The following is a 27,932-nucleotide window of genomic DNA, read 5'->3' on the forward strand; positions in this document are numbered from 1 at the left end:
TGAAAACTAATGAAAAATGCTTGAAAACTTTGAGTTTTAATGATAAGGACAAAATAAATGGTAAAATAAATAGTACCATATTTGACTTTTTAGTGTAAAAATATGGTTTTTCGTTAAAGTGAACAGTACCGCAGGCTTTTCGTTAAAACTCACTTTAAAATTTTAGGCAAAAGGTCAATACAAAACGCAGCGTTTAAGGGGTTGTTATATGCTTTAGGTCAGAGTAAGCTTTGCAAGCTCTAAAACCCCGGGAAACATAAACCCTTCATTCCGCCGTAAAACAAAGATTCGCAGAGCGGCGGAGAGAAAGAGAGAGAGATGGGAAGGTCACGAAGAAAGTACAAGCAGTCGCGGACGAAGGTGCGCGTGGGGCTGCCAAAGAAGAAGCCCAACGTCTTCAAGCCCGCCTTCTGCCTCCCTCCGAAGCTGCGCGCCTTGCTGGAACAACAAGGCCCGGCCTCCGCCCCCAAGTGGGACGCCGAGGGCTCCGTCATCCAAAACTACAAGTCCTTCGGCTTCGTCTCCAACCCTAACTTGGTCAGCCTCCGAGCTCGCAACTGTCACGTGGTCGAGAGCGATTCTCTCCAGGTCCCCCCACCTCCCTCCGATGACCCCGACGCCGCCGCCGAGCTCGATTTTGGCGACGGTAGCGACCTCGAAGAGGACGGTCAGCTCTCTCTCTCTCTCTCTCTCTCTCTCTCTCTCTCTCTGTTTTTCTGAATTAGAAATTGGGAATTTATGATTTTTCGCTGACATGGGGAATTTGAAGTTTAGGGTTCTTCCAATTGTGGTTGAATAACTGATTGAAATTGGATTCCAGATGTTTTTTTTTTTTAAAGAGTAAAGATTTCTACTTGAGCTTGAGGAGTATTCAAGTTTCCGAATTAGAAATTGAGAAATTACCCAAACCTTTTACTCGGCTATTAGAATCCAAAAGTTCCTAGAAAAATGGTTGTAATAAACTTTAGAATTGCAGGCTCACAACAGAGGTAAAAGATTCACATGGAACTTGTAATCTCATGCCTATTTTCGTACTAGGAATTGGTAATTTTTAAATTTTTGCTGAAATGAGTAATTTGAGGATTAGGGTTCTTCTCATTGGATGGATTAATGATTGAAATTGAAGTACAAATTGGGTTTACTGGAAAGTTTAGTTTTTTAGGGTAAAGTTTTGAGCTTCCGAATTTGGAATTGGGAAATAATCCAAACCACTTACTACTGGTGGGTTATTAGAATCCAAAAATTCCAGAAAAGGGGTTGTAATGAACTTTAGAATTACACCTAACAACAAAGGTAAAAGATTCAGAATGGAACCTGTAATCTCATGCCTATTGTCTACGTTCGTGTTTGGACTTTGCATACTCAAGCTAGAATCTTCTGTTAGATTCCATTTATGCTGTGTTTTCTGAAAAATCTTGCTATCAGTATTTGAGTAAGCTGAATCTTGAAAATCTTGTTACTTAAATCAGATGGTTATATTTGATGGGATGGAAATCACCATATGGAGTTATTTTCATCGTTTACGTACTTCAGTTTCTTTCTTTGAGTGGCATATAAAGACCTTTAGAATGCAATGATGTATAGGCTTAAGTGGATAGTGAAGACGGAATCTTTCTGTCGCTCTAAGAAATAAGTACTTGTAGACCTACTGGTCTTTTGGATTGCATATAGCATTTGTTGCGGAGTTTCTTGGTTCTTTCGTTTTTTTCTCTCTTCAAGTTGGGAAATTGAGATGTAGTTGATCATTTCTGGTGTTCATTTCTGTTTTTTTCCTTTTTAATCACGAGACGTTCCTTGGCTATACAGATTTGAAAACTAGTCTAGGGAAGAAACGGAGAGATGGAAAATCTGCACCACTACAACCATTAACAGCCATGCAGCGTCTTCATATTGGTCGGCTCATTGAGAAGTATGGCGATGACCATCAGGTGGGCTACAGGTTCTTGTCATATGTTAGAAATAGAAGTTTGTAATGTTGCTTTCTTCTCCTAAACGTGGGTTCTTGTTGCGTTCTGCAGAGAATGTTCATGGACACAAAACTAAATGCAATGCAGCATTCCGTTGCAACTTTGGAGAAATTATGCAAACGATATCATGTGCATAAAGATCGAAATCCCTTGATATTGACCCGTTGAGGAATATGCTCGATCTTACACGGCGGGCGACCTCATCCTTCCAGCACTCATGTCATCTCTTTTCCTTTTCAATATGTTGTAGAAACCTTGGCTGATGAATGATTAATTATGCAAAATGGAACGAAGTTTCCAATTCCGACATTAATATTTCTGAATTCGAACCTAAAATGTTGGAATCCGAATATTTTCGAAAAATTGGATTGGAAACTGAAATGCAGTTAGAGATTTTGAGAATTTCAAGTTTCCGATCCAAATTCTTTTTAAGTGTTCCGAACTTATTGCGATCCGATCAGATTCCTAAATTTTACAATGGAAATTGGAAATTTTGTTTCCGACATCACCATTCGAAAATCACCCCTATGTGAGCCAGTGTTTTAAAAGACGTTCCCCGAGGTGCGCCTAGGCGGCTTTGGAGGCGGGACGGGAGTGATAATGCCTCTGTCCAATGGGAGTGGGCGAAAACTCGTCGAGGCGTGTTCGAGGCTTGCCTAAAGGCAGTTGGCGGGCATTCCCAAATCCATCTGCGACCCAAAATTGAAGTCAAATACTCTGTTGTCAGGCTCTGTCATCTGGGTTTAGGGTTGCAGGGCGTGCGGTGTCTTCACGAGGAAGACGACCCTAAAGAAGAAGAGGAGGGACTTTTTTTTTCTTTTCAAGACTTGGTCCAAAACGACGTCGTTTTAGCCAAGTCTTTAATTTTTTTTTTAAATGACTTTGCCCAAAACGACGTCGTGTTGGCCAAGTTTGTTTTTCTTTTATTTTTAAAACCCCAAGAGTTCATGTTTCTTCTGTTTTTCTCAACAATCCCCTATTATTTAAGGTCCCGTAAGACTTCGCCTCACGCCTCACGCCTAAGCAAGAATATCCATGGAAGGCCTCAGCCTTTTAATACATTGGAGCCTATAGTGGAAATATCAGAATACCACCCCCAATACCCACGCTATCTACCAAGAGTTGAACCAAACTTCAACCACCAATCGGCAACTATGAGCAAAGCCAGAAACTTCCAAGGCCGCGCTGGCGACGACAGCGATAACGACAACTAGAACAGCAACCCAAACCAACCCTCCTCCTCCGCCTTCAATCTTAGTAGTCAATAAATATGGTACAAATAGCGTTACAAAATATAATCGCACCATCGGATACTTTGTAGTAAGGTTCAAGGAGCCAGGATGCATTTGACCATAATCCAAAATGCAAATGTACTTGAACCAATTTGGTCATACCCAGTGCACAAGGCTCCCGCTTTACGCAGGGTCTGGGAGAGGTGAATGTCGGCTAGCCTTACCCCCATTTATGGAGAGGCTGCTCCCAAACTTGAACCAATTTGGTGAAAGAAAAAAAACTGTGAATCCTCCCTTATTCATGACCATATGTACAGAGTTAATCAAAAGTTACATACAAGAAACTAAACATCCAGAAACAAGAAGTTAATGGCTTTCCAAACTACAAAATCGTTGGCGGTTTACAGAGCCCCAACCGTGGGGCAGCGACTAAATGCCAACGAATGCCCGGCACTGGAATTCCCAGTGCTGCTTTGCTTGCCGAACCCTCTCTACCCTCTCGGTCTGGAGTCTCTGCTCCCAGTATTCACGGCAGCTGTCAAAACATGAACAGATAACAATGAGAAATTTTGCATATATAGGATGATCATCCACTCGTATACGGATTCTAAGTGAGCGGTATATGCTGGACAAAAACGTACTTTCTGCTAAGTAACATGTTGAGCTCTTCTAAATGCACAGCGCCTTGGAAAACTCTTGCCTGAAATCAACATGAACAATCACAAAACGGTAAGCGATTTTAATTTGAATTGTAGCGATGCAGGTCCTAAAAGGTTTCAATTTTACAACTCCAATTGGAAAGAAGATGTTTACTCACCTCTCGGCATAGAGGGCATTTTTCTTTAGGCTCTGCGGACTTCAATCCATCGACAATAGTCACTGATGCGGCCGAGCAAGCACACATGTAGCAGAATATGTGACCACATTTGAGAGCAACTGGATCAAAAACCGTGTCCTGTAATGTTGAAGACAAAAATATGTCACCAACCTTAAATGAAGCACAACAGCAGCAACATGCTTTCTTCCTACAACTCCTACTGATGTCTTGGTATTCCTACGCTACAGATACTGAAGGTTTATGTTTCAGTGTTGAGCAAATCAAACTCATATCAGTGTTTGCAGTTTGCGGGAAGGAATGTCAAAGCTTTACGAACTAGTCATATGTACTCCTATATCATAACTATGAGGCTTAAAATAGACAACTGAACTATTGAGGAGCGAGAGCGATATTTCATATCAATTTTCGAAAGACTTGAATTCACAGGCAGGATAAGAAAACCAATATATCAGCAACACAAATACGCAGTCAATAATCCAATATATGAAAGCCTTGATACTTACCAAGCATATAGAACAAGTCAAATCGATATCAAGCTTAGCGGAATCAAAGAGCTCAGAGGTGAGAGATGGTTTCCCATCATTAATCTTGAGGGTGGAGTTCATGATTCAACCAAACCGGTTAGTACCCCTTTGGCTTCTCATTTTAAATTGAGTTCTCTACAATGTCCTAAAAATGATAAAGAGAAGCTGCAAATGAAAAAACTGGTAATTAGCAGAGATGTGACATTTGATGAAGAAAGTATGTACAAAGTCTCTGAGAAGAATGTGAAAGATGTCCAACAGGTGGAGCTTGAGAAAGTTGCCTCTGGTACTTCAAATCCTATTTCCGCTGATTTTGAAGTCACTACAAGTGAAGAAGTTGGAGACCATGAGGATGTTGAAGAAGTTGAACTTGAAGATTCTATTCATTTTGAAGAGAAGAAGAAAGTGCTCTTCTTTTTGTTAGCAATCATCCATCATAATTGTTGTTGTAATAGCTTTGAGCTATATGTATAGAGAAGAAATTATACATTATATTTCTTTCTCTATTTGTTTCTGTGGTGTGTGAGAGCTATTGGGTGTATTGGGTTATTTGGGTTGTGAGATTGTCAACACTTTGTAAACTCCCATTTGGTTGATAGTGGATTATTGGGTGAGCTCCTACTGCTCCGAGGACATACTCCATTTACACTGACTGTTGAGGAACCTCGTTAAAATCTTGGTGTCTTTAATATTTTGTTCTTGCATTTCATTTGATAAATTTCCTGTGGGTTAGCTTGAGTTGGTTCCAACGGGTTTGGTGCTATCTTAGCACAACAATTGGTATCAGAGCACTGGTTGCTCTTGGGTACTGTCTAGTTGCCAAAGATGTCAGACGGGCAAGATGAAAATCCTTTTGGAAGCAGCTCCGGGTTTGCAAGAACGACGGTGCAAAATGCAAAGTTCGAAGTGGAAAAGTTTGATGGCACAAACAACTTCGGGATGTGGCAATGTGAGGTCAAAGATGTGTTGGCTCAACAAGATCTACTTGCCGCGTTGGGAGAGAAGCCGGAAACTATGTCGAAGCCGGAATGGGAAAAATTAAATTTGTGGGCTTGCTCTTCAATTAGGTTGTGCCTTGCAAAAACTCAGAAGTATTTTGTGATGCGGGAGACATTGGCAAGTGTGTTGTGGCAAAAATTGGAAGACAAGTATATGACGAAGAGTGCAGAGAACCGACTACACTTGAAGAAAAAACTCTACCGCTTCCAATACAAAGAAGGTACAAAAATGATTAGACACCTTGATGCTTTTAATAAGTTGATTGCCGACTTGTTAAATTTAGATGAGGATATTAAGGATGAAGATAAGGCCTTAATATTGTTGAATTCCTTGCCGGACTCTTATGAGCATTTTGTTACCACTATTATGCATGGTAAAGAAACTGTGAAATTTGAAGATGTGTCAAATGCCTTGATGAATTATGAAATGAGGCATAGAGATAAAAATCATGATAGTACCTCTGAAGCTTTATTTGTTAGAGGTAGATCATCGGAGAGGAGGTCATCTTCTAGCAGGAAAAAATCACAGTCTCGACCTAGAGGAAACTCTAAAGGTAGAAAACCTTTGGAAAGGGATGAATGTGCCTTTTGTCGTAATAAGGGCCATTGGAAGAAAGATTGTCCTAAGTTGAAGACCAAAGGAAAAGAAAGTTCTGAAGCTAATGTTGCAGAGGTTGAAACAGATTTTTCTGATTTTGCTTTAACCACTTCCTCATCATTTGATTGTGGTACTAAGTGGGTGTTGGATACGGGTTGTACTCATCATATGACTCCTCACAAAGATTGGTTTTCAAGCTTGAAAGAGTTTGATGGTGGCGTTGTGTTCATGGGAGATGACAATCCTTGCACAACAAAAGGGATTGGTACAGTTCGTTTGAAGTTGCATGATGGCATGGTTAAAGAGTTGACAGGTGTTCGGTATGTACCGAATTTGAAGAAAAATCTTATTTCTTTGGGTACTTTGGAATCCAAGGGCTTCAGGTTTCATTCAGATGGACATACATTGAAAGTTACTTATGGTGCACTTGTTGTGATGAAAGCTCCTAGATGTGGCCATTTGTATTTATTGCAGGGAAGCACTGTGACAGGTGAAGCATCTGTAGTCTCTGAAAATATGGGCACATCTGATTCAGATACTACTAGATTGTGGCATATGAGATTAGGCCATGCCGGTGTGAAAGCTCTACAAGGGCTTGTGAAACAAGGTCTTTTAAAAGGTGCCACGACTTGTAAACTTGATTTCTGCGAGCATTGTGTCTTGGGGAAGCAAACTAGAGTGAAGTTTGGTACTGCTGTACATCAGACGAAGGGCATTCTTGATTATGTGCATTCGGATGTTTGGGGTCCTACAAAGACTCCCTCTTTGAGTGGTAGACATTGGTTCGTGACCTTTGTTGATGATTATTCAAGAAGGTCTTGGGTTTACACTATGAAGCACAAGAGTGAGGTATTGAGTATTTTCTTGAGTTGGAAGAAAATGGTTGAGAACCAGACTGGGAGAAAGATTAAGATTTTGAGATCGGATAATAGTGGATTATTGGGTGAGCTCCTACTGCTCCGAGGACGTACTCCAGTTACACTGACTGTTGAGGAACCTCGTTAAAATCTTGGTGTTCTTTAATATTTTGTTCTTGCATTTCATTTGATATATTTTCTGTGGGTTATCAAAGAGTTGGTTCTAAAGGGTTTGGTGCTGTCCTAGCACAACAGAGGGAGCATCCCTCAAACAAAGCCGGTGTCTCCCTCGACTTAGTCTTGGTTTCCCTTAAATTGATGTGAAAAGCCATGAGCTCAAAAAGCCACGGGCTCTGGAGGAGTCCAATGCGCATGCTTTGAGCTTGCGACTTGAAGGCCTGTCCTTGCGTTGAGCAATGACTCTGTTCCCATAACACAAACGAAAATTATATACATATTTAACTGGATTACCGAAACTTGGATAAACGAACTATCAAGTCTGAGCAGTTGGATTCACATACCTTATCATATTTCTTTAGTATTTTCAGAATGGCAACAGCGTTGATCAGAGCATAAGTCACCAGGTCCTTGCCTTCTTCGATCAAGGCATCATGGCCCCCTCAATGTTTGCCGTTGAACCAAAACATGTACTTACGAAAGCCGGAAGCCAGATGGAGTTCAAGCAATTTCTGTGCACGCTTATTGAAGAAATCCACCACTGCAGACATCTCATTGAGAAGTGCCCGGAAAAAGCTCCCGTCACACACTGCAAAAATTCAACTAATTAGCATAAAACAATTGACAAACAAAAATTCAAATATCATTCTGGATTCATTGACCCTCAAATTTGCAAGTTAAAACAGATTCCATATGCCTTCAGGCTTGAACATCATTAAAATCCGGTAGTTTTTTGTTGTAAAGACGATGTTCTAAACTACTCTAAACATAATGATAACTCGAGGTTTGACGATTGGGATGGGAACGTTGCTCTAGCCACCAACTGGCCTACTAGAGGACTTGGCTTGTATTCCACCTTCAACTTTTGGCTTTGTTTGCTTTTCATCTCAATGATTTCCGATTAAATTGACAAGCATAAAAGCATGCATGCATACACACACACGGACACAGACACACATACATACATACAGACATACATAACATACATACACACATACATACATACATTCATACATACAAACACATACATACACACAGACACACCTACATACAAACATACACACACAGAGACTGTAACGTCCTGAAAATTTTACTTCGGAAGCCAATTACTAAGATAGGCCCAAATTCCTTTTCTTAGCCAAATTTCAAGAAAAGGTTAATCTCAGTTATTTTATTATGGCTGCATCTAACCTCATTAGACTACCTACTTACCCTACGAAGGGATCAAACCATTCGTAGTTCACATTATGCTTATAGAACAACATCTCTCCACAAAATTTGCAAAAAAACAACCTTATTGGACCTAGTTTAGGCTCCCCTTAGCCAAATCGTGTAATATTATATGGGTTTTGAAGCTTGTGTTCTGTACATTAAAGGCATTTAAAGTTTGTAGAAAACAGAGCTCTAAATTGGAACTTATGCCAAAAAGAAAATGGAGTCTTGAAACTGGAAATCCAGTTTTCTGCTGCTGTCTGGCAGCCCTGTGACTCAACTTTGGACATAATCATATATTTTAAATTTTCAGGGTATTAGACACACATACACACATACATACAGACATACATACATATATACATACAGACATACAAACACATACAGACACATACACACATACACACATATATATAGACATACATACATACATACATACATACACACACATACATACACACACACATACACACATATACACAGACATACATACACACAAACATAGGGATGGGCAAATACTTATCGGTTATGGGTAACCGCGGTTACCTGCCCATTTAAATTTCACGGTTACAGTTATGGGTATTAACCGTGGTTATAAACGGGTAATCATTTACCTATTTATTTTATATATGTAAAATTAACACAAACCATGTTCCCTATCGGACAAAACTTAGATCAATGTTATTGACTATATTGCATGATTTCTATAGCTAATATAATATAGTTTTCCTTAACCACTTTAAATTTCATGGTCCATTATATATTTTATGTTAATATTTTACATTCCGAGTTAAATAACCTAAGAATACCGTTTTTTAACAGTTTTCGTAACCCAAGAATACTTACCAAATTTTATATTACCTTCATTGCTAATAGTTAAAAATATCATATGTAAACTATTATTTCAATTATTGGAATGGTATAAGGATTTAAAAAATTAAAATGCGGAAATGTATGATGAATATACCTATAACGGTATTTAATTGTTAGAAAAAAAATTATGACAAATTCTTCTTTTTTAATTTTCAAATTGTTAAAAAAAACGTGTGAAAAATAAGTAAATGGTAAAAAAGAAAAGATAAACGGGTTTAAAAATGATAAATGGGTAAACGGCACTAAACAGTTACGGTTAAATAAGTACACGGTTATGAGTATGGTTAACCGTTTATAAACGGTTATGGGTATGAGTATAACCGTTTAGACAATTACCCAACGGGTAAACGGTTATGCGAGTAAACGGTTGTGGATAAATAACAGCAGTTACTCGTCCGTCATAACCGTTGCCCATCACTACACACGCACACACATACACACACATAACCGTTGCCCATTCCTACACACGCGCACACACACATACACACACACACACACACACACACATACATACATACATACACACACACATACACAGACACATATACATACATACATACATACATACATACATACATACACATATACATACACACATACATACATACATATGGGACTCAAACAGCCAGAAAATTAACCAAAGTTAAAGCTTTAATCATAAAAATCATCAGAACCAGATTTAAAAAAAAAAAAAAATACCTGGGTAGTGATCAGGGGAGGTACGGACGTCATGGAAATCTTCTCTGCGACATTTCTTCAAGGTCTTCTTAAGCTTCTTGAATTCGACTCCGGGCAGCTTCGTCTTCTGGCCTTGCACGTACTCCTGGTATGTCTTGCCGAACTTCATTTTCCATCAACATTTAACCCAAATCCTTCGACCTTAATTAAATTTACTGGAGAAGGGCTGCGACTGAAAGGCCGAAAAAAAGTCAAACTTTTCTTCTGAAAGTTTTATCCGGTGATGTTTGTGTGTAGGGCTGTGTAACGGTTTCTCTCTCTCTCTCTCTCTCCACTTGAACAAGAAGACGTATATAAAGGGAGAACTGACGACAAATCGGAGAAATACTGAGGCCTGATTTTTCCGAGAAAAAAGGTCAGGATTTTTCTCGGAAAGTTTTTGATTTGGTGGAAGGATTTCTCGGAAACTTTTAAAACGGACTTGAAAACATTTTCTTTTGGGTAAATCCAGGTTGGAAAACATTTACAAATGGACATGACAGCAAAATTGTTTATGTTGCACGTCACCGATGTGACCCTTCCCATTTTTCTTCTTTGTTTTCTTGGTTGATTACTGGCTGAGTAAGGCCCTGATTAAATTACTGGATAATCAGAGATGGGCTGCGACTGAAAGGCCGAAAAAAGTCAGACCTTTCTTCTGAAGGTTTTCTGGTGATTACTGGCTGACACTTCCATTTTTCTTCTTTGTTTTCTAGGTTGATTACCGGCTGTGTAAGTGACTCTAAAAGGTCAGATATCCTTAACTTTTTCCAATATCCATGGATTCCTTGTTTGGATTCATAAACTATAAACTGAGAATTCAGGTAAAAGTTAGAATTTATAAATTAACATGCACAAATTCCTTTATTTCGATTCATAAACATAGAAATTTAGAACTTCCGCTTAGAAAAAAGAACTTGAAATTTGAGATCTCCAATTCCTAAGTTTAAATTCTATGAAAATATGTGTCATTTCAATTTCTATGATTAAAAGTTTAAAAATAACAAATTTTGTATTCAATTCCATTGTTTTTTTAGGTTAACCAAACAAGAAAATTAAAAAATTCTAGAAAATAAAATCTCATCATTTCAATTTCTGTCATTTTAAAGTTCCTTAGTAATATTAAATTTTTTCATCCAAACATAATGTCTTTCACAGTAGGTCGGAAAATTAAGTTTGATTATAATTTTAATAGTTATATTATATAAATTAAAGTCAAACGTGTGTGATTTTTATACACAAGAATCAAAATCACTTGAACCATACAAAAACCTCAAAACATAAAAAATTGTATAAACTGTAAGCGATACACGTTAATTACGTATATGACGATGTGATCGTTGCCTCAAAACATAAAAAATTGTACAAATTGTAAGCGATACACGTTAATTACGTATGTGATGATGTGATCGTTGCACTAAAAGTCTGTTGACAAGAAGCTAGAATAGCAGCAACCACCAAGAACAGGAGAAATTTTTCGGTGGTCTCGGAAAGAAGCTAGAATAGCAGCAACCACCAAGAATAGGAGAAATTTTTCGGTGATCTCGGAACTCCAACTCACTTATACCAGTTGGTGTTCCCCACCAATGTGAATTAGACACCTGGATATTATTTTCTTTATTTTTTAATTAAAATTAATTTTTAAAAGCTGAAGTGCAACCTTCAAACATAAACTAACGAAGGTTTACTTCGAAGCCCCAATGGCGCCGTCGGCAACATTGTTCTCAAGGGCTTCTGCAAATAGCTTTCAACCTACCATCTAAAAAGAGAAGATAGGATTGAGCCAACGTAGATGATGTGAACGGTGATCACGATCCTCTCTCTCTCCCTCCATGGGAACCAACCCAAGCAAGCAAAGCTTGCAGGATGAATAACGACTAATGATAGTGGACAACAAGTGGGGTAAACAGTGTGGCCGGGCATTCTCTCCAACGCCTGCGTCTCACCTCTTTCGACCACCAGCTTAGCCCTCGCAATGGTCGAAATGAAAATAATCTCCGCACCCGCATCGTGGGGTGTCCACTCTCTGGGGTTGAACCCTCTTCTCCCACGACTCTGCCAGCAAAGTCTGGAAAAATAGAATGCTCCAGCATAACACCGTTAAATTGTTTTTGATTTTCCATGGGACGATTCAGCATCTCACTTTAAAAATTAAAAAAACAAAAAGCATATCCAGATGTCTAATTCGCATTGGTGGGGAACACCAGCTAGTATTAATGAGTTGGAGTTCCGGGAACTCCGAAAAATTTCTCCAAGAACCGACTGTTTTGTTACGTGTAAAGCAAGCTGGTGGACACAAAAATCTGAAATAGCCCCCGCCGGCCTGTAGAAGAAGAATGCGTTTCAGTTTTCACACCGTTGCTCAATTTGTTTTGCTTGTTGTCGTCTACGAAAGTTGAGCCCTCCAACTCCATTTCTTTCTCTCAAAGGTTTCTACGTTTATCCAATATTATGAAAAATTAATATGTTGCGAACATGGTCCGGTATCAAGTATTATAATACAAGTGGTAAGATTTTTTTTCAAGTATCAAACCACTTGTATTATGACACTTAGTATTGCAAAGTGTTTTCAGGAGACTGGAAAATCTCTCGCATATTGCTATAATTATTAATCACATTTATTTCATTGTTTCCTCGCATTTTGTAATTATATCATGCTCACTTCTTAATTAATATTTCAACGCATAAAGGAAAAAAATAAACAAACAATAATTACACAACCAAATAGTTATATAGCATGCTTATCATCTTCACTACTGTCATCAAGTTCATCTTATCCCCTGGGGCCTAATGTATTCATCCACCAATTAAAACATGTGAACTTTAACGAAAAGCACATGATATTGTTTGATTTTACGAAAAACCATATTTTTACACTAAAAAGTCAATCATGATACTATTCATTTTACCCTTTATTTTATCTTTATCGTTAAAACTTAAAGTTTTCAAGCAATTTTCATTAGTTTTCCTTTAAAACATTGATTAATGCAGCCTTAAGACAAAAACATAAAAAGCAAATGCGTTCTTCATAATTTAGTATTTTAATATACTTTTGTTTGGGCCCAAAATAACAGTTTGGGCTGAGGGAGGTATCACTTTCGGCCCGGGAAGACGTACGGCGAGAGAGTCATGGGGGCGTTCAGCTCATGGGCTTCTAGGCCTAGATCGGTTAAATCAGAGTGCAAGTCGAGTCCTAATACAATAGGGACCCTCGACGAGATCAGTAAAACTAGAAGGCGAATCCGGCTCAGTTAAGGACTAGATTCGTAGTCCTAGCAGAGATAGGACTGATTGAGGTAACGTTAATCCGGAGAGGGAAACCTAGTTCGAATAGGATTAGAACTCGGGCTTGGTGTTCTGCTACTATAAATACAAGACATTCAGCAATGGAAAAACCCCACAAAAATCAATACAAAATTGCCCTGCGCAAACTCTCACAACTTGAGATCTTTTTCTTTTCCTTTTTCGCTGACACATCTTCCGTTGGCATCAACAGCACTGTGGAAGCAACCGGTGATATCTTAAGTCGGCATAGATAGCTCTGTCACCGTAGAGTCGGTCGGTCTCGCAGTATCTTCCGTTGGCATCAACAGCACTGCGGCGAGAACGGTCGATTGCCTATCCAAGTCTCGGTCGAGAAGGGTTTTCGAATCCTTGTTGGTCGAGGTCATCTCATTAGCCTTCTCGGCGAGGTGAGGTGTTACAGTTATTACATTCGGCACATTGTAAGCCGAATTCGGTTCGTGAACTTTGTAAGAAATAGCAGCCTTGTCTTCAGGCTCGAGAACCCAAGAGGCCGAGACGCGTTCCTTTCTCGGCCGCAATCGCAAGACGCAGAAGTCAGTAGCGCGACCCAACGCAGCATCATCAAATTTACTCCTCGGCCGAGCCTCGGCCGACGAGTTGGCACGCCCCGCAATCACCGAAGGACGTAGTTAGCTTAGAATATATTCGGCCTGCGCGCCACGTAGGCTTTGTAATTTCTAGGGTCAACATTTTGGCACGCCCAGTGGGACCTAGTGCTAAACTACGAAGTTCATGCCAATTGAAACACGATCGGTAAAAAAGAAAACAGCTATGGGAAAGTCGACAGCCGATTTACCGAGTCAGAGCATAGGACAGAGTGTGCCACAGGCGCAGAATCCCCTTAGCGTTGGTACACCTGAGTCCACGAGCGTGACTCGCCGAGAGAGAGAACTTAATCTCGGCGGTCAACTCCGTGGTTTAGAAATCCCCAACAGAAACACATGCGTTCTCAATGAAGGGATAATAGAGGAATGTGACGAGGATGATGGTGAAGGATCAGACCCACCAACGAGGTCGTTTCTCCGAAAGCGACTGGACGAGCAGTCTCGGTCAGTCGAGCAGACGTTCAGTCGAGGCATTGACAAGCTGCAGAACGCGATACTCAGTGCCAATGATCGGCAAACCAAACTGCTCGAAATGCTGGTTAGCCAAGTTGGTGGCAGCAGGCCTTTCGATCTTCGCCAACCTTGTTTACCAGAAAACAACACGGTACCGATTGTACCGGCCGAACCTATTCCTGCCCCGCTCAAAACAATTAACTTGGAGAAGGGAGGAGGGTCGAACAGTAGGTCAGACGGGACCGACCAAAGGGTCGAAGCAGCATCTGTTGATATGACCGAAGTTCAGCGGATGATCGACTCGGCTATGAAGAAAGGGCCGAAGTTTCCCAAGTTTATTCATCCGTACCCAGCTTACGTGGAGACGTTTGGATACCCGAAGGGCTTCAAGATCCCAGATTTTAGTCTTTTTGCTGGTGAATCGTCCCTGTCTTCGTTGGAGCATGTGGCTCGTTTCACCGCGCAATGTGGAGATGTGAATAATGATTTCCACAAGTTACGGCTGTTCAATTTTTCATTGACCGGCTCGGCATTTGCCTGGTACATCAATCTCCCGCCTAATTCCGTCCAAAACTGGGAGGAGTTGGTCGAGAAATTCCACGAGCAATTTTATCGACCGGGGATGGAGATGTCAGTTTCTTCATTAGCACGGATGGCTCAAGCATCTGATGAGTCACCAATGGATTATCTTACTAGGTTTAAATCGGCTAGGAATTGGTGCCGAGTGCCCTTACCCGAAGTCGAATTTGTCAGGCTTGCTTTGAATGGTCTTGACGTCGAATACAAAAAGAAATTCTTGGGGGCAAATTTTCGGGATATGTACGAATTGGCCCAGCATGTCGAGCAGTACGATTATTTGCTCCGCGAGGAAAAGACTTCGAAGACTCCAACTCGGGGAACGATTTACAAGAACCCTACTGTCAATTATGCATCAACCGAGGATGAATGTGTTAGTGTGGATGCGGCTGAGATAGTAATAGATAAACCATACATTTGCAAGGCATTGACTCAGGTTGATTCTAGAGAAGCCAAAAGTCGCTCGGCCACTGAAGGAACATCGAAACCGTCAAAGGTTTATACTTTTGATATTACCAAGGCTGACGCAATTTTTGACCAACTGTTATCAGCAAGAATCATTAAGCTTCGGCCTGGTCATAACATTCCTAAGGCCGAGGAGCTTAAAGGAAAGGTGTATTGCAAATACCACAATTCGAGCAAACACACGACAAACAATTGCGTCGTATTTCGTGATAACGTCCAAAGCTGGATTGATAATGGCAAACTGAAGTTCCCCGAGAAGAGGATGAGTGTTGATACTGATCCGTTCCCCACGGCAACAGTCAATATGGTCGACGCGTACCTACCCAAGGACAAAGGGAAAGGCAAGGCTGAAGTGGTTGAGACACAACGCCCGCGGAACCAGAATGTTCGGCCACGGTTCATGGCCGATTCGCGTTCAAATAAACCATCTGCGGCCTTAACGGGGCCCGCTATTGTCAAATCTTTGACGGAGTGTAGCGCCAATGAAGATAGTGGGACAGCGGTTCTGTGCAGGAAATGTAAAGCGAAGGTCGACAGTGAACCAGAAGAGAAACCTTCTTCGCAACCCATGGCCGCAACTCGGCAAAAGATAGCCAATGAAGACCAACATCATGGGGTTTTTGGGAGGCTCGGTCCTAAAGTACGGATGGAAGAGACACCCCTGGTCAGGCGGCGCCTTGATTTTGATGCTTCATTTTATGACGATGATTACTATAAGCGTAATTCTAGCAGTTCAGGATCATCACGGAGTCAAAAGACCTTCAAGCCTTCTGAGCCTAGAGATCAACGTTGGTACACATACCATTCTTCGAAGGGCGTCTATACCGCGTTGTCCAAATCTCAGAAACGCCGGCATCAACGGATAGATTGCATGGCTCGCCGACAAGCAGCCCAACAAACTTCGGCCCCTAAGTGGCGACCGAAGGATACAGTTGCCACTAATGAAAAGCGACCACCTCCACCAATTATGACAGAGTTGGCTCAGGGGAAACGGCTGGTCGATCAAGACGTCGAGACCATGTTTGAAGAAGCTGATAAGCGGATCAAACTTCTCATTCGACCAGGGGAAATGAAGGCACGTGTTGAACATTTCAGGCAAAAGGCCGAAAGCAAATTATCCCCGCTAGCTATACAAGAGCCTTTGGTCAAAATTCAACGGAATTTGCACCCCCCGTTCCTTGGGGAGTCTTTGGAATATATGCGAGAATTTCATAAGGAACATTCGGCCAACGATTTGTATGGTTTGCCGAAGGCATGTCAGGACACCATTGATCTTGTCTTGACTTGTCCGGATGCTGAGCGGATCATCCAGAAGACCTCAGATCCAGGATTGAAAGCAAGGTTCCAGCACATACGAGAAGCTCGTGTCTTTGGATTTGAAGTTGACCCGTATACCGATATCGATGTCGCTGACCTTCCTTTCTCGCTAGAGGACCTTCAGTATTTACGGTATCACTTTGAAGTATTTTCGGCGGTTTCTCTCTTCGGCCTTACGACCGATGAAATCGCCCGTATTGCCCGTCTGGATGCTTATCTCGACACTAGGGATGCTCGGCTACACTACCAGGAGCAGGTTCAGGACTTGACCCCAAGCTCATTGTCAATCTTGACCTTACCTGAGGCGGTCACGCAGAGCCAACAAGTGGCCGAAGCAGCTCCGCCGAGTGACATTATTGAAGGGACGGAAGAATCTCGTTGTCCGACTCTGACGACAACTGAGTCCGTAGTCGCTAACCAACCGAACGAGGAGGATCTCGACCAGATGGGCCCGTCCGTCCTGGATAATATGGAAATTAGTATGGTTCATGTATTACCTGCCGATTTTCAATCAAGCACGGCTCAACCAAATTTCCTCGATGGAGATGTGGTTGTCGAGGAACCTGGCCATATTGATTTTATATCGATTGCTGAAGGCGAGTCAACAGCAAGAGATGATAGCCTAAAGGCCGCTTTGGCCGAATTGTTCCCTCGTTTATCATCAGCCAAGCTTCACCATTTAAAGCCATTGTATGTAACGGCACACATCGAGGGATATCCGGTTTCTAAAGTTTTTGTCGATTGTGGAGCTACTGTCAATATAATGCCTCTGAACATCATGAAGGCCTTACGCCGTTCAAATGACGAACTTATTCCGTCAGGGATCACAATGAGCAGTTTTGTCGGCGACAAGTCCCACACCAAAGGTGTGCTTCCGTTAACTGTGAATATTGCCGGTCGCACCCATATGACCGCCTTTTTTGTGGTTGATTCCAAAACCGAGTATAATGCACTGCTCGGCCGAGATTGGATTCATCAAACCAGCTGTATTCCTTCCTCATTGTACCAAGTGCTTGTCTTTTGGGACGGTAAATCGGTCACTGTTCATCCGGCCGATAGCCAGCCCTTCGAAGCCAACATGATTCAAGCACGGTATTATGACGATCACGTCGGCTATATTACGTTGCAAGGCTTCAATGAAGAGGGACGGCCGACTCGGATTTCCGTTCAGAAAGCTATCGAGGTTGGCGCCGAGACTGTCCAGCAGGATTCGGCGAGACTCGGATTAGCTAACTTTCTCCCCGAAACCGATGTTTGACGCCGATCGGGAAGCACGTAGGGCCGCGGTTTCATCTACTATGGAACGACTGCTGGCCCATTGGTATACGATATCTAAACAACCAAATTCGGCCGTCAACCTCGTCGAGTTCCTTGCTGAGGGAGATAATGGGCCTGTATTATCTTTTGATAAAATTCGAGCCGCCCCGGCCGAGCTCGAAGATCATCGGCCCCTTGTTAAGGACCCTTTGGAAGAGATTAATGTTGGGACGGCCGATGACCCACGACTTTTGTTTATTAGTGCGTTACTTCCTCAACAAATGAAGGACGAGTTGCGGGCCTTGCTTACGGAATTCAAAGATTGTTTTGCTTGGAGTTATCATGAAATGCCCGGCTTAGATCGTGCTTTGGTCGAGCATGAATTACGTATTAAGCCCGGATTCAAGCCTTTCCGTCAGCCACCTCGTCGATTCTCGACCGAAGTACAACTCAGTGTTAAGGACGAATTAGTTCGGCTTTTGAAAGCCGGGTTCATTCGGACAGCTCGATATGTCGAATGGTTGGCGAATATTGTTCCTGTATTAAAGAAAAGTGGTGCACTGCGCATCTGCACCGATTTTCGCAATCTGAATATGGCAACGCCCAAAGATGAGTATACAATGCCGATTTCAGATCTGTTAATCGATGCCGTGGCGAATCATGCGATCTTATCTTTTCTGGATGGACATGCCGGATACAACCAAATATTTATTGCCAAAGCCGATGTGCACAAAACTGCTTTCCGGTGCCCGGGGGCACTCGGCACTTACGAATGGGTTGTCATGCCATTCGGCCTCAAGAATGCCGGCGCTACGTACCAACGGGCGATGAACACCATCTTCCATGATTTAATTGGCACCATCGTCGAAGTTTATATCGACGATGTTGTCGTCAAATCTAAACGCCGACAGACACATCTGGACGATCTCCGACAGGCTTTCCTCCGTATGCGTCAGCACAACCTCAAGATGAATCCTGCCAAGTGTGCCTTCGGTGTATCGGCCGGGAATTTTCTTGGTTTCCTCGTACATCATCGTGGGATTGAAGTCGATGAGAACAAGGCACGCGCAATCATCACCGCCCCACCCCCAACAACGAAGAAACAATTACAGTCCTTACTCGGCCAGATCAATTTTTTACGCCGATTTATTGCTAATTCGGCAGGTAAACTGAAAGCCTTTTCCACACTTTTGAAACTCAAGGACTCCGATAAGTTCATGTGGAATGAGGAGCACCAGGCGGCGTTCACACAGATCAAGGTTTCCCTTACAAACCCACCTGTCCTGGTCCCTCCTCAGCGCGGTAAGCCTCTCAAGCTGTACATTTCGGCGGCCGACGAGTCCATCGGTTGCCTCCTCGCGCAAGACAATGATGCCGGCCGGGAACAGGCTATCTTCTACCTCAGCCGTAATCTGAATCCTCCGGAGATCAATTATTCCGCCGTTGAGAAGCTCTGTCTCGCCGTGTTCTTCGCTGCATCCAAGCTTCGGCATTACATGCTCCCGTCGGTCACCCAAGTCATTGCCCAGACCGACGTTATCCGGTACATGCTTACCCGGCCAATTGTGAAGGGCCGAATTGGGAAATGGACGATGGCGTTGTCCGAGTTTAGTTTGCAATACGTGCCGCAAAAAGCTGTGAAAGGACAGGCGTTGGCCGATTTCCTTGCCCAGCACCCTTCGCCTTACGATTTCGGGGGTGCTGATGTCGAGATTGGCATGGTGGTGACCCGCGACAACTATTGGACGATGTATTTCGATGGTTCCAGTACTTCGTCTTCGGCCGGTGCAGGCATCGTCATTCAGTCTCCTCACAACGATCGTTGGTATTTTTCGCTCAAATTGGATTTCGACTGTACCAATAATCAGGCCGAGTACGAGGCTCTGGTCATTGGTCTGGGCCTCCTTCTTGACCTACATGCCACTCGTGTCCTCGTCCTCGGGGATTCTGAACTAGTGATTAACCAAATTAATGGGTCTTTTCGCTGCATGAGTTGTACTCTGGCGCCTTACCACATGATCGCCAGCTATTTGGCCGAGTCCTTTGACGGTATTACATTCGAGCATATTTCTCGGGTTCATAATACCGACGCAGACGAGTTGGCTCAAATCGCCTCCGGTGCACAACTCCTGGGGGGCAAGCTAAGCCGGGAGATACCAATATTACAACAATTATACCCGGCCTTGGTTGATCAGCAAATCCTCCGTCGAGACAATGTGATACGTACCAGGGTCATGTCCTTGCCTTCGTTGTTGGATCGGCAGGACCAGGACTCTATAGAAATTTGCGCGGCCGAGGCAGTACCAGATGATTGGAGAAAGCCCATTATGCAGTACCTTGATAATCCTAACGGAAAACACAGTCGCAGGACACGGGCTCACGCCACGAACTATGTCACGTACCAGAGCGAGTTGTACCGAAAGGGCGAAGATGGTTTGTTATTGCTATGCCTCGGCCCTCAAGAGAGTGCTCGAGCGATCGCAGAGGTTCATGAAGGGGTATGCGGAGCTCACCAGTCTGGACGAAAAATGCGATGGCTACTCCGACGACACGGTTATTTTTGGCCGAGAATACTGAAAGATTGTATCGAGTTTGCACGAGGATGCGTGCAGTGCCAAATCCATGGGCCTATACAAAGGGTCCCGGCCGAATCGCTACATTCGGTCATTAAGCCGTGGCCGTTTAGAGGATGGGCCATGGATGTAATCGGCAAAATCACGCCGACTTCTGAAGCTGCTAAGCATGCATGGATAATAGTCGCAACTGATTACTTTACTAAGTGGGTCGAAGCAAAATCATATGCCGAATTAACGTCTAAAGAAGTTTGCGATTTCGTGGAGGAACACATTGTGACCCGGTTCGGTGTGCCAGAAACGATCATAACCGACAATGGAACAATCTTCACAGCCGAAAGGTTTAAGGAATACACGGCCAATTTGAAAATTCGGCTGGAACAGTCCACACCGTATTATCCACAGGCGAATGGGCAGGCCGAGGCAAGTAATAAAGTGTTGATTGGCATCCTCGAAAAAATAATAAAAGAGAGGCCTGGCATGTGGCATTTGAAGTTGAACGAGGCATTATGGGCATACCGAACGTCGTCCCGATCGGCGACTGCAACAACCCCGTACGCATTGACTTACGGACACGATGCGGTGCTACCAGTCGAGTTGAGCATAAATTCGTTGCGATTAATTGAACAAAGTAGTTTGTTTAGCGCCGAATATAATCAGTCCATGAGACAGGAACTAGAAGATTTGGAAGAGGCGCGACTTGACGCTTATAACTTACTGGTGGCACAGAAACAGATTGCCGAGCGAGCCTATAACCAAAAGGTACGACAGAAAACGTTCGGCGAGGGTGAATTGGTGTGGCAAACGGTGTTGCCCGTAGGAATAAAAGATCCTAGGTTCAGCAAGTGGTCGCCGAATTGGGAAGGGCCGTTCATTGTGCATAAGGTATACGGTAAAAGGGCGTATCATCTTAAAGACCGGACTGGAGTAGTTCACAAATTACCAATTAATGGGAAGTTCTTGAAGAAATACTATCCGGTCACATGGGAAATGCGTGAATAAAAAGTTTGTTGTAGGAAAAGTCATTCCATTAAAATTGACAGGTATTACAAAAATGAGTAGGTCTAATACATTCAAGGAGACGAGGGAAGAAGAGTGCTGAGCAGAGCTTTCAATTCCAACCACCGCACGTCGGCCATGATGACTTCGGCTTGCCGATTCTTTTTGTCTAGCCTCAGGCGCTCGACCCGTTTTTTGGCCGCCGCATACTCAGTTAGGCGATCCTTCCCACCTGACTCGAAGTCCCTCGCAAGTTCAGAAGCAATGACCGACCGGCGTTTTGCTAGTTCGGCCATCTGACGGTCGAGCTCGCCTAACGCTTCTCCTTTTGCCCGTAGATCGTCAATCTTCGGACGGAGGGTGTCTTGAACGGCCGTGGCGGCTTGCAGGTCCTGTTCGGCCTTCAGAGCAGTCTGGAAGATGCCAAATGTCTCCCGAACGCGCTCCAAAGCAGACGATGCCCGAACAATGGCATCTCCGCTTAGGCGACCGTCGGCCCCAAGGTCGTTCAGACACACGCCGAGCAGATCAAGACCGTTGCGCTCAAGTACTTGCGATGAAGAGAGCGACAGGACTTCTCGCAACTGGGTTAGGGCGCTTGGATCGGCAGCCTCAGTTGGAGCGGCCGAAGGGCCGGACTCTGCAGTCGTGCTGGAGAGGAGAGCTTTGAATTCAACCTCCCATGAAGCCTGCACGAATAAACAAGGTTAAGCTTAAAGGAAGTCATGACAAGAATAGCAAGAAGGTGTCGTTTTTTAACCTGCCGAGAGGAGACCTCGGCCATGTCCCCAGGGTCGTTGCTCAAACCTAAAGAACTCAATGGCCGAGCCCAGTGTCTCAGATTGCTTCTCACTTCACGAGGCCGATGGAGGTTATCTACGTTTGATGGCCACTGAGGCGGCCAGGAAATATAGATAACGCCCTTCGGCGAATAGAATTGACGGTGAAAAGAATGTACAGGCACCTGACATTTAGTTTTTCCTTGTTTAGAATTCTAAAGCAGAAAAGCAATCAGGAGGAAAATTGAAGGTACTTACAAAAGCCGAGGTAACCTCTTGTGGAGGGATGTGGAAGCCTTGGTCTTGAGGATGGATCGGCGATTTCGCCGTGGCCTCGGGTTCCTCGAGCAGGCGTTTGCCACGGTCGGCTGCCGATGGGCCGACTGGCGCAGCTGCTTCAGTGGAGGCAGGGACGTCCTGGTCTTGAGAAGGAACGAGAGGTTCGGCCGCCGGGGTCGGTTCCTCGACCGTGCGCTTGCCACGATTAGCCGAGGAGGGGCCGGGTTGAACCGCCATCTCGGATACTGGAGGAGTTTGTTGACGAGTAGGAGGACGACGCGCCAGCGGGACCTCGTCGCTCCCCTCACTCTCTTCCAGCACGAAGACCGTGGGCTTTGGATTCTTGGGAGAGGTTTCCTCGGTCGTAGGAACCGCCTGGTGTGAGACAGGTGCCTTCTCGACAGAGGGAGGTACGACTGATTCGCCGGCCACAGAAGCAGGCCGCGCTGGGACCGTCTCTATGGCCGAAGCCGGCTGTTTCTTGACCCCAGAATGGCCGGCGGCGGGAGAAGGGGAAGCACTGGGAGTCGTCGTGTGGCTGGAAATAACGTGGATCTCCCGTGCACCTTTCTTCGCCAGTTGTTTGACCCGCTTGGCAGGCGGGGAAGGCTCGATAGCCGGCCCGGCCTCTTGGCGAGGCCGTTTGATCAGCCCGGCCCTACCAGCAGGTTTGTCCTTTTTGGCCACGACCGATTTTTTCCCGGCCATAGCAGCGGCAACTGCCTCTGTCTTTCTCAAAGGCCGACTACCTAAAAGGATAAAGACAATTCAGTAGGGCGTACAATATGCAAGGTTGAAGAAAAATGGGGAATTGAACAACTACCTTGAGAGTAGGGGGCCGGGGCTTTCTTAGGTCGGTTACCGAAGAGCCTGTTTAGTACATCTTCGACCGGCGCACCGAAGAACTCCTGAGTGTAATTTTCCCACCACTCACCGAAGGTGTCAGTGCAATGGGTTTCTGGGGTGGCCGGTCGTAGGCGAAATCTTTGGCAGTACTCTTGAAACTCCTTCGCGGCAGTCCTGCACTCGTTCTCTGAAGAGCGAGGCTCGCGTCCGCGGCTCAATACTGTGCGGGAAGAGAGAAGGGGGACGGGACAACCCTGAAGATAGCCGAGCTGACGGGCAAGGAAGTTCGGATGGTACACTTCCCACCCCGATCGTTTCCCGTCGCAGCCGAGAGGAAGGTCGCGAGCAAGCACGAACGACCCCCAGGTTTGGCGAAGAGCGACATCCTCCTCTGCGGCCCACGTAGAGGTAGGCAGACTGATGGAGGGGGGGTAATCGCGACGACGACAAATCAGGAATTCGTCGCTTGAGAGATCGTCAAGGGCAAAGAGGTACCTAAATACCTCTTCGGCCTGATGAGGAGGCGTTGGTCGGGAGGCTAGCTGAGGACCAAGAGCCTCCGTTGCTGAGAAATCAGCTATAGCCGGCCGAAGGGAGGCGAAGTACACCTGCAACCAGAGCTGGAAGACCCAGAGAGGGCCATTCTGGTGGGGGTCCACCGTGTGGAGAGTCGCCTCGGCCAGGCAACGGAAGAGGTGGGCAAGAATATTAGAACTCAGCGCCAGGACGTGACCACTGGCCAGGGCTTCGGCCACTGGCATATTCTCGACCAAACATTTGTTTGATTTGGTACAACAAATGTATTTGTTGTACCAGTAGAAGAGAAAGGCTTCATGCTCTCCCTCTCGCAGGTCCTCTTCCCCTCGACCGGCGAAGTGAAGGTAGAGGGTGTTGTAGTTGAGAAAGTTCTTGTGGAGCTTCTGTATTTCATCCCTCGACGGGATGTGACCGTCACTGTTCAGGGTCTCGAAGGCTCGACGGTCGAAGAGCGTCTTCAGATCGATATTCGACGGGTGCCCGGAGAGGGTCGCGTCGATAGGGATCCCGGTGGCCGAGGTCCCCAAAATGGCGGTGATGTCCAGGATGGTGGGACCAATGGGACCAAGGGGAAGGACCATTGTGTTGGTGGCTGAGCACCAGAAGCATAGAGCGGCTAGGAGCAGCTCCTTGTCAGGGACAATGTCCATCGACGAAAGGAGGATGGCGTCGTAGATACCCAGGATTTTCCATTTTTCGCCGAAGAGCCGTTCCATTCGGACAACCCAGGTCGCCCAGGTGGTGGTCGTCGAGGGCCAGGAGCCTTGGGGTTTTGCCGCCTCCCATCTCGACCATTCAAACCCTTGGAGCAAGGGTGTAAGGCAGTGTTCCTGGAGAAGACCAGTGATGGTCGGCGGGATTGTTGCCTTGAAGAGAGGACCCAGGATTTGGTGGACGGTGCTCATGTCGTTCTCGAACCGTATATTCTTGATCGAGCTCCGATCAAGGATCTTTTGATGCTGGTCGCATTCCCGGGAAAGCTTGGAGATGAAGGAGGCCATTGTAAAAGCACAGCGTAAGGAGGTTTTCTGGGTTGGGGATTTGAGGACGAAAACTTGGAATGGAGGAATGCACTTGAGAGCAAGGGTAGGGGATTTCAGGAAGTTTGAGAACGTAAAGTACAAATGAGGAAATTTCGGTATTTATAGAGTAATGGGAGGAAGAGCAATCGTTCGAAATTCAAAACAAAGGGCAAAGTCGACCGGAGGAATCGTTGATCATGATGAGCATTTGGGGAATGCGGTTGAGAAGACCGACGGTTTTAGGTTTTGGGGGCGCACGATCGCGTGTGACGGCGAAGTTAATGACGAAAGACGGTTCGACGCCTGCACGATGACAGGAGGGCTCACGGACTGATGAAATGGCTCGCGAATTGAGATAGTGGTCATAATGGCGAGACGGTTCGGGCAGGCGCACGCTTCAGACGTCATTATCGGGGATTGGCCATGTTAGGGGATGCCACGTGGCGAGTGGTTTAGCAGGATCAAGATCGTGCGATCATGTTCAATAAATGCGCCTTGGAACTCGGGTATTGGGATCCTGAGTGGTAGATTCGCTTCTTCAAGGCCGAAACTCGGCCGAAGGTTTCAGGCCGAGGACCTCAAAAGCGAGGGGGCAATGTTTGGGCCCAAAATAACAGTTTGGGCCGAGGGAGGTATCACTTTCGGCCCGGGAAGACGTACGGCGAGAGAGTCATGGGGGCGTTCAGCTCATGGGCTTCTAGGCCTAGATCGGTTAAATCAGAGTGCAAGTCGAGTCCTAATACAATAGGGACCCTCGACGAGATCAGTAAAACTAGAAGGCGAATCCGGCTCAGTTAAGGACTAGATTCGTAGTCCTAGCAGAGATAGGACTGATTGAGGTAACGTTAATCCGGAGAGGGAAACCTAGTTCGAATAGGATTAGAACTCGGGCTTGGTGTTCTGCTACTATAAATACAAGACATTCAGCAATGGAAAAACCCCACAAAAATCAATACAAAATTGCCCTGCGCAAACTCTCACAACTTGAGATCTTTTTCTTTTCCTTTTTCGCTGACACATCTTCCGTTGGCATCAACAGCACTGTGGAAGCAACCGGTGATATCTTAAGTCGGCATAGATAGCTCTGTCACCGTAGAGTCGGTCGGTCTCGCAGTATCTTCCGTTGGCATCAACAGCACTGCGGCGAGAACGGTCGATTGCCTATCCAAGTCTCGGTCGAGAAGGGTTTTCGAATCCTTGTTGGTCGAGGTCATCTCATTAGCCTTCTCGGCGAGGTGAGGTGTTACAGTTATTACATTCGGCACATTGTAAGCCGAATTCGGTTCGTGAACTTTGTAAGAAATAGCAGCCTTGTCTTCAGGCTCGAGAACCCAAGAGGCCGAGACGCGTTCCTTTCTCGGCCGCAATCGCAAGACGCAGAAGTCAGTAGCGCGACCCAACGCAGCATCATCAAATTTACTCCTCGGCCGAGCCTCGGCCGACGAGTTGGCACGCCCCGCAATCACCGAAGGACGTAGTTAGCTTAGAATATATTCGGCCTGCGCGCCACGTAGGCTTTGTAATTTCTAGGGTCAACAACTTTTTAATAAAGTAAATTGTTATTATCATTTCAAAAATCTCATTCTGCATTCCTTACTGGTGTATTTTTCATTTTAATTATAGAAAAATTTGGAGTATATAGAACGGCAATTACAATTTCCTTAATAAATTAGTGAAATAAGAAAATTTTATAATCATGTCTACCGTCCATCACACATTAGATTAGACTAGAAATTTGAGCCTGCAGTGCTGCAAGATTGAAAATTGTATGAAAGATTATGCAATTTCATTTTTTTCATAAGCAATATTTGATTCAAGAACTAAGAATTACAAACGCCAAAGCAAGCAGAATGGAAGCAAGTTGCTGACCCTAGTTTTTTTGGTGAACACTAATAAAATTCAATCAACATCTACCAAACAAATGCATACATAGAAACTAACAGAGTAAACCTTCTCATTTTGTGTTCGAAAAGTCATGCAAGCGTCGGAAGTTCGCTGCTGAAGGACTTCAATTCTCTTGTTTTCAGTTCAAGAGTCGTTCCTGCAACAACATCAATCAATGTGATTCTGAATATAATGGTATATTTGAAGAGTAACGTAGTTTTAAATTGGATTGTATGCAGAGTTTCTTAACAAATTTTTAGTTAATTTAAAATATGGTAATCTGCAAGTAATTTAGGGGGTGTATTCAATTGAGACTTTGAGAAATTTGAATGGATTTATAAATCCATACATTTTTATGGAGTTTAATTTATTTGTATAGATTTCATATAAAATTTTGACTCAATTCCCTCAAAATCTCATGGGGAGAGGTGAGATTTGTGGATGCTTAAAATACATTACAAAATATCTCCAATTCCCTCTAATTTCTCAATTTTCTCAAATTCTTTAAAATCAATTTCTAATTGAATACACCTAGAATGTTATAAATTTCTTTAAAATCCTAATTGAATACACCTGGATTTCTAAGGATTTTAATAAACTATCTTAAAATTCTAATTGAATACACCTTGAATTTCAAAGAATCACTTAAAATTCTAATTGAATTCCCCTAGATTCATTAAAAGAATTAAAATCTCTCAAAATCTCAATTGAATACACCCCCTTAGAAACTCGTTCCAACCTAAAAAGTAGTTCAAATCTTTGAAATTGCAGTTTTACAAGTCACTAAACCCAAACAGATTATGCAAAAAGAACATATACTACTTATTACACATCGAAAGATGAAAAACAATACCATTTCTTTGACATTTTTCAGTGAAAGTACCTCATCAAACGCCTTTTGGAAATAAACTCTTGCTTGCCTCATCCTTCCAGCACTCATGTCATCTCTTTTCCTTTTTCAATATGTTGTATGTTATTCATGACTTATAATAGAAACCTTGGCTGATGAATGATTAATTTAATTATGCAAATTGGAACGAA

At 44.0% G+C, this 27,932-nt stretch overlaps 2 protein-coding genes and 1 pseudogene across 3 annotated transcripts; 1 reads left to right on the top strand and 2 right to left on the bottom strand.

Moving 5' to 3' along the window:
• Positions 1-186: 186 nt before the first annotated feature.
• On the top strand, positions 187-27,913 carry LOC103432663 (nucleolar protein 16-like). Of its 2 annotated transcripts, XR_011578912.1 has the most exons (4): positions 228-667; positions 1,807-1,928; positions 2,019-2,200; positions 27,847-27,913. XR_011578912.1 is itself a non-coding variant. In XM_029100407.2 (3 exons), the coding sequence occupies exons 1-3, from the start codon at positions 319-321 to the stop codon at positions 2,133-2,135; spliced, it is 588 nt and encodes a 195-aa protein (XP_028956240.1). In that variant the 5' UTR covers positions 187-318; the 3' UTR covers positions 2,136-2,280. The 2 variants fall into 2 exon arrangements, 1 of the variants encoding a protein (XP_028956240.1); XM_029100407.2 differs by lacking the exon at positions 27,847-27,913 and having other exon boundaries at positions 187-667; positions 2,019-2,280.
• On the bottom strand, positions 3,462-10,606 carry LOC103432583 (probable E3 ubiquitin-protein ligase BAH1-like 1; annotated as a pseudogene).
• On the bottom strand, positions 21,619-24,986 carry LOC139194861 (uncharacterized). Its single transcript, XM_070819790.1, has 4 exons — positions 23,426-24,986; positions 22,582-23,351; positions 21,985-22,233; positions 21,619-21,891 (listed from the first exon to the last, which is right to left on the bottom strand). Exons 1-4 carry the CDS (start codon positions 24,984-24,986, stop codon positions 21,619-21,621), a joined length of 2,853 nt encoding a protein of 950 aa, XP_070675891.1.
• Positions 27,914-27,932: the final 19 nt, after the last annotated feature.

Source organism: Malus domestica, chromosome 03 (genome assembly GCF_042453785.1).
Source record: "Malus domestica chromosome 03, GDT2T_hap1".
In the NCBI taxonomy this organism is placed as follows: Eukaryota; Viridiplantae; Streptophyta; class Magnoliopsida; order Rosales; family Rosaceae; genus Malus; species Malus domestica.